The sequence below is a fragment of the Panthera uncia genome (assembly GCF_023721935.1).
Source record: "Panthera uncia isolate 11264 chromosome A1 unlocalized genomic scaffold, Puncia_PCG_1.0 HiC_scaffold_17, whole genome shotgun sequence".
In the NCBI taxonomy this organism is placed as follows: domain Eukaryota; kingdom Metazoa; phylum Chordata; class Mammalia; order Carnivora; family Felidae; genus Panthera; species Panthera uncia.
This window is the reverse complement of record NW_026057577.1, coordinates 3,913,540-3,927,004: the sequence shown is the minus strand read 5'-3', so window position 1 is coordinate 3,927,004 and position 13,465 is coordinate 3,913,540. Positions and strand designations below refer to the sequence as shown.

The 13,465-nt window shown below is 36.2% G+C and overlaps 1 protein-coding gene across 1 annotated transcript; it reads left to right on the top strand.

The window, feature by feature from the left end:
• Nucleotides 1-11,561: 11,561 nt before the first annotated feature.
• LOC125935100 (olfactory receptor 2G2-like) lies at nt 11,562-12,530 on the top strand. Its single transcript, XM_049648805.1, has one exon. It carries the CDS (start codon nt 11,562-11,564, stop codon nt 12,528-12,530), a length of 969 nt encoding a protein of 322 aa, XP_049504762.1.
• Nucleotides 12,531-13,465: the final 935 nt, after the last annotated feature.

Sequence of the window (13,465 nt, the reverse complement as noted above, 5' to 3'; positions counted from 1 at the left end):
TTCAGGGATTATGGAAAATCACAACACACATCTGGCACCAGGCTTCACCCTTAATGACCTTGTTCCAGCACCAGCAAATGTGGTTGTTCTCTGGGATCTGCTGGCACCTTTGTCTGCTGAGTTCTATGGTCCAGATTGTGCCGATTGTTGTGTTATTGCCAAATCAGTTTTCTAAGTGTGCAGGATGGTTTAGTGTTGATCTGGCTGTATTTCATGGATGGAAGATGCAAAAAAACCCTTCCATGCTGTTCTGCCATTTTGGCTTCTCCCCAAAAAGCTGCAATTTTATTTTTTGCTATTGTAAAATGCACATCCCAAAACTTTTGAGATAAAATATACATAAATTAAAAAATGTACACTTATTTTTTTGAATTTTTTTTTTTTTGAGAGACAGAGACAGAGTGTGAGCAGGGAGGGGCAGAGAGAAAGGGAGACAGAATCTGGAACAGGCTGCAGGCTCTAAGCTGTCAGCACAGAGCCCGATGTGGGGCTCGAATTCACAAACCAGGGCTTGATCACGACCTGAGCTGAAGTCAGACGCTTAACTGACTGAGCCACCCAGGTGACCAAAATTATAAGTATACAATTTAGTTGAAATAAATGGTCACAATGCTGTGCAAACATTATCTCTATCAATTTCCAGACTTTTTCATCATTCTGATCAGAAACTTTTCAGCAATTTTATTTTATTTATTTATTTATAATTTTTAATGTTTATTTATTTTTGAGAGAGACAGACAGAGTGTGAGAAGGGGAGGGACAGAGAGAGAGGGAAACACAGAATATGAAATAGGCTCCAGGCTCCAAGATGTCAGCACAGAGCCTGACACAAGGCTCGAACTCACAAGCCATGAAATCATGACCTGAGTCAAAGTCAGATGCTTAACCAACTGAGCCACCCAGGTGCCCTATCAGCAATTTTCTTTTTATTTATGTATCCAATGAGCCTAGACCTAGTCATTTAAAAGAAAAAAAAAAAAACATTCCTTACTGATCTCCATTTGTCAGCTGGTTTGTTTGTTTTTTTCTTTCTGAGATTTTTTTCCATTCTGTTTATTTTTCTTGCACAGTTTCTTTACTTTCTTTTATCATATCTTTGGATTACTTCTTTTTTTCAAGCTCAGATTGAGTTTCAGGTAGCTTTTTTATCTTTTTAAAATCTAGATTAAAGTTTGTTCTTTTTTCTTACATGATAGCATGACATTGTATTGGCTTTATACAATAGATTCAATGTATTCTAGATTCTTTTGCTATCAGATGGTCTGCCCGAGGGCAAGTTCATTGCCACATCTCCATTTTTTTTCTTGTTTTTTTTTTTTTTTTTTTTTGTGGGGGAGGTGGTACAGAGACTAGAAGAAGATAAATACACAAGAAATGACCATGGAATAAAACCCTGCTTAAAAATGCCTAAATAAGTTTTATTCATTTACTACTCAATTTAATTCAGTATGCATTTATTACTGTAAGAAAGTTTAAAAAGACTAGTAAGACATGATACCTGACTTTAGTAACATACAGTACATATTATTATTAAGTATTACACGCTTATATAAACACATTTCAAATGTGAAATTTTTGTAGAAACTGTAAATATGGAAAGTAGATTAAAATAACTATCCCATTTAAAAGTATAAATTGCTCAACTGCTATGTGTCAGACACTCAAGAGCTAGTGACACAATTGTTAAGATATTATCACAAAGTTCAGTGGCACTTGGGTGGCTCAGTCCATTAAGTATTGGACTTTGGCTCAGCTCATGATCTCAAGGTTTGTGAGTTTGAGCACAAGCCCCACTCAGGGTGAGCCTTGCTTCTCTCTCTCCCTCTCTCTCTCTCTCTGCCCCTCATGGAATTTTCTCTCTCTCTGTCTCTCTCTCTCTCTCTCTCTCTCACCCACCCTCTCTCTACCCCTCACTCACTTGAACCCCCTCTCTCTTTAAAGAAAAAGATATCATCACAAATTTCAGATCTAGGGTAATATTCAGACATTAAAAACAAGTTGTATAACTTTCTAATTGGTTTTAGATTCTCTATAGAAAAATAAAGGTATGATAAATGAGAGATTTGTTTCAGATTGGCAGTATGGAAAAGGTATGTAAAGAATGAAGTATAAAGAATAGATAGGCTATGAGAAAAACATTTTTATGTTAAGGAAGGACAGTTTAAGTGCCTCAATATAAGGGAGAAATTAAAATGTGAGAAATTTAAAGCAAAACAAAACACCAATAAGACTATCAGATACAGTTGAAGAAGAAAGCTGAGACAAATCATGCTGGGCCCTGTAATGTGTTAAGAACTTTGGGATATTTTAGAATCTAATGACAAATAATTAAATGAAATGTTAACATGACAGGATGGATAGAGGGCATTGACTGGCTGGCTTGCTGGCTGGGCACATGCAAGACTACATGTGCTCAAAATTGTCTTGAGTGCTTCCAGAAATACTATTGAAATTTCCTAGGCTATAAAATAATGCTTCAAATGATAAAAATTTTGACTTTAGGGATTATAATGCATTGTTCTCCTTGGCCATCTTGTGTTTAATAAGTGTTTCCTTATGGTGGTTGATATCCCAGAAGACCAACCCATGACTTCTCTCTAGAGTATGCAAGCATCCACACTTCAGGGAAACTGGCAACTTCAGAATAAATTGTGCCTACCCTCTGGACATCAAGGGAGAAAGAACATCATCTACTACAAATGTGCCGCTCCAAGTATGGATTATTCTAAAAGTAGAATTTTAAAAAATTCTTCAAAATTAGGTGTTATGTCATCTGGAAGGAAGTTTTAAATGTGACTTACAATTCTTCTAGTTGGACTGCTGTTCTGGCCAAAGGGAAATGCTCATGTTTTAGAGTTGGATAAAGGGAGTTGATTAAATTGCAGCCAAATTATGATAATAACTATTGCGTCAGAGAAAGATTTCTAAAGCATTTGCATAAGCTCCATTTGTGAGCCATAAATTTAGATATAATGCATAGTTTGTTGGCTTAAAACAACTTTATTTTATTTTATTTATTTATGTAAAAATTTTTTTTAGAATTATTTATTTTTGATAGAGAGAGAAAGAGCACAAGTGGGGGAGGGGCAGAGAGCGAAGGAGACACAGAATCTGAAGCAGGCTCTGGGCTCTGAGCTGTCAGCACAGAGCCTGACGTGGGGCTCGAACTCACAAACCAGGAGATCATGACCTGAGCTGAAGTCGGACGCTCAACCGACTGAGCCACCCAAGTGCCCTTTTATTTATTTTATTTTTAATGTTTATTTATTTTTGAGAGAGAGACAAAGTGTGAACAAGGGAGGGGCAGAAAGAGAAGGAGACACAGAATCCAAAAGCAGGATCCAGGCTCCGGCTGTCAGCACAGAGCCTGACATGGGGCTCAAACTCATGAACCATGATATCATGACTTGAATCGAAGTCAGACACAACGACTGAGCCACCCAGGTGCCCAGGCTTAAAATAACTTTAAAATTAAAAAAAAAAAAAGTTTTTCTTTAGAGCATATCCAGAAGTAATTTTAATTTTCATTTCCTTTTTCCAGAGGTGAAAATAGAAGCATGTAGAGATGAAACTAGGAGTTTTAGAATCTACAATGAGTTGGTTGCAGGTTGTATTGGACTGATGGAGCAAAGGTAAGTGGGTAATACAATTCCAATGGACAAATGCCAGTAGGTTTGTGAGAGATTGCCTGCTGAATGGCTTCAAAAGTCCCATTCCTTTGGTAAATTCATGAAGACACAAGGTCCTCTTCTTACTGTTTGTGGACTTAAAATAGTATATTTTAAATTATATTTCCTTTATAGTAATACATACCATTTTAAATTATATTTCCTTTATAGTAATACATACCATTTAGATGAGATAGTAGAAAAGATTGCTTCTACATTAGACACTGCTTAAATTTGGTTATGAGAAGAATTAAATTTTAATTAATTAATTTTTATTTAAATTTTTTTTTTTTTTTTTTAGTTTTTATCAGATTCCAGTTAGTTGACATATAGTGTAATATTAGTTTCAGGTGTAAAATTTAGTGATTCAACACTTCCATACAACACCTGGTGCTCATCACAGCAAGTGCCCTCCTTAGTTCCCACCACCTTTTTTTTTTTTTTTAATTTTTTTTAACGTTTATTTATTTTTGAGACAGAGAGAGACAGAGCGTGAACGGGGAGGGCCACAGAGAGAGGGAGACACAGAATCTGAAACAGGCTCCAGGCTCTGAGCTGTCCACACAGAGCCCCACGCAGGGCTCGAACTCACGGACCGCGAGATCGTGACCTGAGCCGAAGTCCGACGCTTAACTGACCAAGCCACCCAGGCGCCCCCCCACCACCTTTTTAACCCATCCTCCCACCCACACCCCCTCTGGTAACCATCAGTTTAAAGAATTACATTTTTATAACCCAATCGGCTCACAGTTTAATTTTCTTCTCTATTATTTTATTCTATTTCAGGAAAAAGGGGGGAATTTGTCAAAAAAAGAAAAAGAAAAGAAAACTAAGATCAGATCAAATGTTTCTTGCAGGAATGGTGTGAGTCCCCTATGAAAGCAAGGGTCAGCTATATACTTCACACTGGGCAGCTCAGAGTAACAATTACACATAAAGCCTTTTATCATAAGGTTTCAAGGGTAATTTTGGTAAGATTTTTCCAATATTTTTTTCTCCCATAAGTAACATTTGTTTCATAAAATCTAACCAAATAACCCCATTATACATTAATTGGAGTAAAATATACTTAGACATAGTGGTTTAGAGTCCATTGTGTTCAACACTAGTAACATTTTCTAGACTGCCATTCATCTTCACACATTGTTTCGTGATGTACACTTCTGAACCTAAAAAACATCACCTTGAGATTAAGCTCTAAACATCAGCCTCATTCATGCCAGAGTTTACTCAACTGATTTAATATCTTCAGCTCCAGAAGCTGCAAAGCTGTATCATATCTGCCAGTTATCTGAAGATTGTATTTCTTATGCCCTTCATTTCCTTTCCACTATCAGCTCCCAATATTTATCAGAACTTCACCTGTCATTGGCCTTATCTACATATTATTTTTCAATCATTCTTTCTCTCTGTAACCCAAAACAGCACATTCAGTTATGCATATTTGAAATGGGAATTGATATGTCACAAGAAGACACTGTGTCCTATCTGCATCTTGCAGTGTAAATACCAAGTGTTAAAGCATTAAATATCTGAGAGTTCTCTAAGTGATCAACACAACCTTGGAAGCTGAAAGCTGTAATTCAAAGCAGAGTTATTTTTCACTGAAACAAATAGCTTACAAGAAAGCAAAGCACTATGAATAACACAATAAAGAGATGACTTAGAAGGTAATTGTAGTTACATAGCAGTTACATGAATGTCCGTTTATCCCATTTCAGCAGAAATCCAGGAGTCCAGTATAGTGTGGGGGGCTTGGGAATGCAAACACCTGTGCTTGGATTCTGGCTTTGCCGCTAAGGTCATTCTGGGCATGTCACTTCTTCACTCTCAGCCTCAGTTTTCTCATCCATGTTGATTCTTTCATCATGAAGAGAATTAAGTGGGTTCACAGATGATAGGTCCTCAGAACAGAATTTGAGGTATATGATGAGTCCTCCATAAGTGCATTATACCGTGATCACCATGAGCTCATGGTTGGACTGTTAAGTCTCAGTGTAGGTACTCAGATATTTATAATTCCTCTTGGCAGCATGTCTTAATTGCATGGAGAAACTGATGTTACCAGCTTCACCTTATATATGGAGAAAGTTTGTTTTAAGGACAGGAAATCATTTATCAAGGTTAGTGAGGGAGTCAGTGATTATCCTGAGCATGGATTCTCATCCATCTGGTGAATTCCTGGGCAGCAGCACAGATTACAGTCCCAACATTCTCTTAAGATAAATACACCATTAACAGGACAGAACATTTTCTGTTCTTTAAAAAAAAAAAAAAAAGTAAGAGCAGGAAGAAACTTTCTGTAGCAAAACATCAAGACCAGGTGGTGCATTTGGTTATGTAGAGGGAAGCAGCTCATCAATGGGAGAGGCACCAAAGGGTTTATTTTCTGAGCACCTGATTTGAGGTCAGACCTGGATGTTTGCCCTGGAAGTTCTCTCAGTGCCTCAGACTTTAGAGGGATATTCTGATGACCACTTCCCTACAGATGCAAACCCGGCTATTCCTTCACTTTCAGGTCACTTTCCAATTGGATATTGATTGTTCCCAGTTGGTAGCACCCCCATGGGAGAACTCACACATTCTTCCAGCAAGGGGGAAACATAGCAGGGTATTTGAATTAGGGGGTACATAGAAACATTGATTTACATAGCTATTGAAACTGGAATTCTGAACTTGATATTTATAATATCACAAAGGACCTTAAAAAGTTTAAGAACTTAAAAGCTTATGTCTATTTTCAAAGGCCTTGTAAATTATCTCTCTGAAATGCATCATGAGTTCTTTCCCCTGCACTGCTATCTATTGATACCTATTAAACCATTGTTACATTTTTATTGCTTGTCTCATGTCTATTTTTTTCTTCTAATTTTATTCTCCTTCCTGCATACTTCTTTACATGTCTAGGCATGATTACTATGAAGGGATTGTTCACAGAAATGACCTATGGCTGTTTTAGAACCAATGACTCTCCTGTTAGAAATTCGGAAGAATTACATTCTTAGTTAATATTTTATTTGCATGTGGATGGAAAAGCTGGACTTCCAGGTGTTTGTATATTATAATGTTATAATGTAAATGTTGTATAATCAACATTTGTAGATAAAGAGAAAACCGACTTGGAATTCTTTTATCAGAATGCCCTATTCAAAAACACCAACAAGATGCATTTACTTTTAGGTAAAGACATAAATTGGGCCAGAGACAGTGGAAAAAAAAAACAGAGGTCAATGGACCCTATACCGATATCCTTTCCATCCTTCCATTTCAGACTTTGTTACTCTCACTCAGTCACTGAAGTCTTCAAAGTCATTTCTTAACATTCCTTTTTGTAAAATTTTCCACATGGTTTTCATAGTTTGTAAAAATGTCATTTGAATTTCTAGTACCTAAAGAGCATGTCCTAAGATTAATCTATTGCTGGTTTCAGTCTCTATAACCCCTTTTTTTCTCCAACTCTTATAATCTACATCCAGCAACACACACAACCCCACCAATGATAGAAGATGATGCTCAATTACTATTTAAAATTTTTTAATGTTTATTTTATTTTTGAGAGAGAGAGACAGAGCATGAACAGGGGAGGGGCAGAGAGAGAGGGAGACACAGAATCTGAAGCAGGCTCCAGGCTCCAAGCTGTCAGCACAGAGCCCGATGCAGGGCCTGAACTCATGGACTGTGAAATCATGACCTGAGCTGAAGTCAGATACTTAACCTACTGAGCCACCCAGGCCCACTTATGCTCAATTATTTCAAGACTTTGAATCAACAATCAGACTGCTTTTCCTTCCTGGAGCAACCTTGCTCAACTCAAGAATATTTTATAACCTTAAGAACTCAAATCTGCTTTCTGCAATCTTCTTGCATCTCCTTCTTTCTCTCCATTCTCTTTTTCCTCTTTCTTTCTTTCTTTCTTTCTTTCTTTCTTTCTTCTTTCTTTCTTTATTTCCTCTTTCGACAGAGAGAATGCATGAGAAGGGGAGAAGGACAGAGAGACAGAGAGAAAGAGAGAGAAAGGGAGAGAGAGAGAGAGTCTTAAGCAGGCTCCATGCTCAGCATGGAACCCACTGCGGGGCTCTATCTCATGACCCTGGGATCATTGAGCCAAAATCAGGAGTTGGACACTCATCTGACTGAGCCACTCAGGTGCAACATCCTTCTTCCTCACTTTTATTAGTCATTGTAGAATGGAATTAAGATTTTCCATGCAGTCACACCTAAAACTTCTTATTGTGCTTATTTTTTTGGTCTCATGATGGCAACAAAGTTCATGATAACAAAATTTATGCATTTTTATTGTTATATTCCTGATATCTAGCATACAGTCTGAAACACAGTATCTATTCAATAAATACTGGTGGATACATTAATTGATATAATGTCCAATGAGAAATAGTTATGTAATAGCTATACATCTAATATCGATAAAGTACCTTAAAACCTGTTGCTGAAAAGAGAAAAATATGTCTTCAGTGTGTGTATAATTGAATTGAACAGTGTGTGAAAGTCACGTTGAATTTTATATACACATATCATATATGTATAAATTATATGTAAATATATTTGATAGTGACAAAAGTGGAGAAAACATTAACCTGAATACATTCTAACTTTTGTTCTACTCTAGTATTCTCTGTTTTAACACTTTCTCTTTACCTATTTCCAATGTTTTATTTCTTTCTATTATCTGCTATTTTTATCAATTTTTATTATATGTAATATATAATATATTCATTATATTTTTTATAATACATACATTAGCTTATATTAATATTTATTATATAAATTTAAATATAATGTGCATATGACTATATATCATATGCTTATTTTTATAGATTCTATAGTTTTATCATGAATTTCATTATATATTCTATAATTATGATATGTTTTGTATATTATATTAATTATATTATATATTGTATTTATAATGTATTCCATGGTAAAGATAAAAGATCAGTATTAAGTTATATATTAAATTTATATAAATATAATTAATAATATACATTAAATGATGGCAGATAAAATATATATATAATGAAATAAGTGATAAAATCTTCATTTTTATTTTCATTCATTTATACACACACATATATTGATTTCACAATCATGTTTTGGAGTTAAGGTCATCAAGATAAGTGGCATATTACATTTGATATCTTTTAATGCTAACAATGTATAAACATAGAAATGCATACAGAGTGATGTAGAAATGAATTGGAAAAGGCAACTTTTCTGTAAAGATTCACAGAAAGTGTTATTTGAACCAAGTCTTAATAGATGTGTCAAAATATGTAGGCAGATGCAGTGAGCAAATACTATGAAAATCACAGCAGGTGATAGAACTTGGGAATGGAAAACCACACTCTCAGTTGAGAGAACTGAAAGTGCTTCCTTCTGTGGCTTGGAAGGAGGCATCAAAAGCTGGCAAGTTAGGTTTAGACAAATATTGAGGGGTTTGTAAACAATATGAAGTTTTTATGACTTTACTACTGAATATTCCTACTCAAAATTGAATACATTGTTTATTTACCCATGTTCATTTCCAGCCATAGCATGGTACTGTAGAGCTACCATCTCATACAGTCCTTACACTATCCCTGTAAATGAGAACTATTTATCATCATGTCACAGACAAACAAACCAAAGCTCAACGATACCTAGTGCTTTACTCAAGGTGCACAACCAAACTGCAGATTACTAGGAATTAAAACCTAAGCTTTTTCTGTTACCAAAGTCCTTGATTTTTTATCATGCTTTATAGACTTCCATTATCATTGGAGTGACAATGATTGCATGTGTATCTAACACAGTGAATATGGCTTCAATTGTGTTCTGGTGGAAGGACACTAGTTTTAAGTCCATTTTAATACCACAAAAAAAGAAATTTTTAAAACTTGGATGAAGACAACAAACTTGATAGTATAAAGAAATATAGTTAGCAAAAATGTAAAAGCTCAAGAGGATTGTTGAGACACAACTTCAGAGTAAAGACTTAGGGTCTTAATGTGTTACCTCTTTCAGCTGCATTTACTTTTTAAGAGGCTGGAGATCACAGTGATTGATTTTCCATATTGTTCTTCAGACATCTAAGGTTTTGAGGTGGGATAGTGCTTATATTAATTTAGCTTCCCTAATCATATTATTGTGCAATAATCATAGTCATATAAGTTATATATATATATATATATATATATATATATATGACTTACATGTTTATATAGAGTCTAAATTATGGGAGGTGTTAAATAAGTAGCAGTTATCAATGTGTCACAGCTTAGGTGAGACTTTGGGTCCAAGTATTTATCCCAAGGAGAACATCAAAACAATGGGTCCCAATCCTATTCTTTGTGTAGAATTTATCAGTATGATTATTCCTGGCATCACCAAGTAACTTGAGACTTAGTGGACACAGGCTATTCTTAATTACTCAATCTACTTTTTTTCATCATATGTAAAACTTCAACAATTTAACTTCTTCCTAGTCACCAGTCCAATATCCCACTGATAGTTAAATCTTAATGATTTCATTTAGCTCTCTGCAACATTTCTTGCATTTTATTTACATCACCTTCATTTCTCCCAAATTCATAACATTGTGTTTGTTCTCTGTTATGTTAGCTGCCTATATAGTTTCTGGACCAGAGTGTCTTCTTTTTAAGAATCTTCTGTATTGCTTCTTTTTTTCTCCCAAGTTTCTATTTAAATTCCAGATAGTTAACATACAGTGAAATATTAGTTTCAGGAGTAGGATTTAGTGATTCAATAATTCCATGAACTACCCAGTGTTCCTCACAACAGTGCACTACTTCATCCCGATCCCCTGTTTAATTCATGCCCCTCACCCTCGCCCATTCTCCTCTCAAAAAAAATCTTCTATATTGTATAGTCATATTTATCTTGAAAACGAAAATTCAAACCCAACAAAAACCCTCCTAACAAGAACCTCTTCTATCCAAATAATGTTTACGAATGTTTATGGTCTTTGAAAAAATGGCTCAAATTTACCTTGTAAATATTATATTCTGTTATATGGCATACCCAGCATATGCAATAATCACACCTCAAATTTAGTTTAGTTCATTTATTTGATGGCACTATATAGTGTACTATCCATTTCTGTTCTCATTTTTACCATCGTGAAATTCTGGTTTTTTTTTTATTGCTCTCCTTATTTTTGTTTTGAGAGAGAGAGAGAGAGAGAGAGAGAGAGAGGGAGAGGCGGGGGAGAGGGGCAGACACAGAGAGAGAATCCCAAGCAGGCTACACCCTCAGCATGGAACCCCATGTGGAGACTGGATCCTATGACCCTGGGATTCTGACCTGAGCTTAAATCAAGAGTCAGATGCTCAACTGACCGAGGCACCCATGCATTCCCTCCTTCTCATTTTCTTAAGAGCAAGATGTAGTCTTACCCTTGACTTAATCTAAATTTTCCCTCTATAGATTCTTGTCCCTACTCTGCATTCTCATAACACATTGCTTACCCAGATGACATGTTGTACATTCTGACATTTCATCATGTTCCTACCTTATTTACCTATCCATTTGATGGTGTTTTGAATTCCCACATTTCCTACAAAATTTTATTATTATTATTAAAAAATGTTATTGATAAGACACTGAGGGGAAGACTCATCCTTGATGCATTTTGACTTTTATTTTGTCCTCAAGGTAGAATGAAAACCTATGATCCACAGACCACATATGCCACTTCATGGGATAATAAGTGACATTGCACATGGTATTCTCTACATTGGCTCTTTATCTTACCTACATCCAAAGTCTTATTTTTCAACACTTAGATCTTAACTGTGAAGGAATTGATATAAAATCCTTGCAGTTTCTGTTTCATGTGACTTTATCACTCTGAAGTTAATAATCAAAGCAAGAGTAATGTGTTTGACCAATGACAGCACCTTCCCTGGGTTTATTTTGGTAGGCTTTTCTGACCGGCCTCAGCTAGAGCTGGTTCTTTTTGGGGTAATCTTGTGTCTTTACCTGATGATGCTCCTAGGCAATGTTACCATCATCCTAGTTTCCCTCTTGGACTCTAAACTGCACACCCCAATGTACTTTTTCCTCTCCCACCTCTCCCTCCTGGACCTCTGTTTCACCAGCAGCATTATTCCTCAGCTTCTAGTCAACCTGGGTGGTTCAGATAAGTCCATCACTTATGGTGTCTGTGTGGTTCAGCTCTATGCCTCTCTTGCCCTGGGATCCACGGAGTGTGTCCTCCTGGCTGTGATGTCCTATGATCGGTACATCACTGTCTGCCGTCCTCTACATTATGCCTTTGCCATGCGCCCCAGCCTCTGTCATACTCTGGCATCTGTGGCATGGCTCAGTGGGGTAGCTACCACCCTTATACAGTCCACTCTCACCCTGCAGTTGCCTTTCTGTGGGCATCACCAAGTGGATCATTTTGTCTGTGAGGTCCCTGTGCTCATCAAGTTGGCTTGTGTGGAAACGACTTTCAATCAAGTGGAGCTATTTGCGGCTAGTGTTTTATTCCTGGTGGTGCCTTTATCACTCATCCTGATCTCCTACGGGCACATTGCCAGAGCAGTACTGAAGATCAAGTCAGCCATCGGACGACACAAGGCATTTGGGACCGGTTCCTCCCACTTAATGGTTGTCATAATCTTCTATGGAACCATCATCTTCATGTACCTGCAGCCAGCCAAGAGCAGACCCAAAGACCAAGGAAAGTTTGTTTCCCTTTTCTACACTGTGGTGACCCCCATACTCAACCCTCTCATCTACACCCTGAGAAACAAAGAAACAAAGGCAGCAATGAAAAAAATTCTTGGTAGAACATTATGGCTCAGTGAACATGATTATCAAGAATTTTTTTATTTTTAGGAGGCAGTTATTAAGACTGATTCATTTAATGGATGATGACTCAATAAATTATTTGGTTATGTTCATAAACCTATAGTGGGTTTTGGTAGAAAAAATTCAATAGCATTTGAATTTTTGAGTTTGAATGCTCATTTCATCACATAATAACTGTGTGACCTGAACAATTTGCATAACCTTTGCACTATGTACAAACCAAAATGTCCAATATTGAGCAACCCAAATTAAAATTAGATCACTGTCTTAGGCACTTGACTTTTAATAAAGTTGGTTCATAAATTTTATTGCATTTAATAGCCATAATTATATGCCTGCCCCTACTCTGCATTCTCATAACACATTGCTTACCCAGATGATATGTGGTAAATATGAATGGGTAAATAAGGTAGGAACATGATGAAGCATGTCAGAATGTACAACATATTTACAATGTACAAGCATAATTATCTGCTATATGGGTATTATTATAAGTTTTATTTTGCAGAGATTGAAATATTTTGGCCATTTGCTCAAAACAGAAATAGCAAACTCTAAACCTCAGTGGCATTACTTTTTCAATAGACCATGGATTATTGTGGTCAAGTCTCCGGTGTGAGTCCCATTACACACTGAGTTTATCTCTATTGCTGCACTTTTCCTCCTGTTTAGCAAGTTTCTGATTTTTTGTATTTCTCTCTTTAGTAGGTTTTTGAGAATGGCAACTATGTTTTGACTTAATCACAATTTAAAGTAGAATATATTTACAGGTGGCCCCCAGATTTATACTTCAACAAAGACATTTTCTATTCCCATCTCATGTTCAGCTATGTATTTTACTTCTCCACCTGGGTGTGTTAAAACAGCCTCAAAATGAACACATCAGAACTAAATCAAAAGGTCCCTGCTTTTGGTTCTTTTTTGCTCTTTTCGATATCACAAAATGGAACAGGGATTATTTT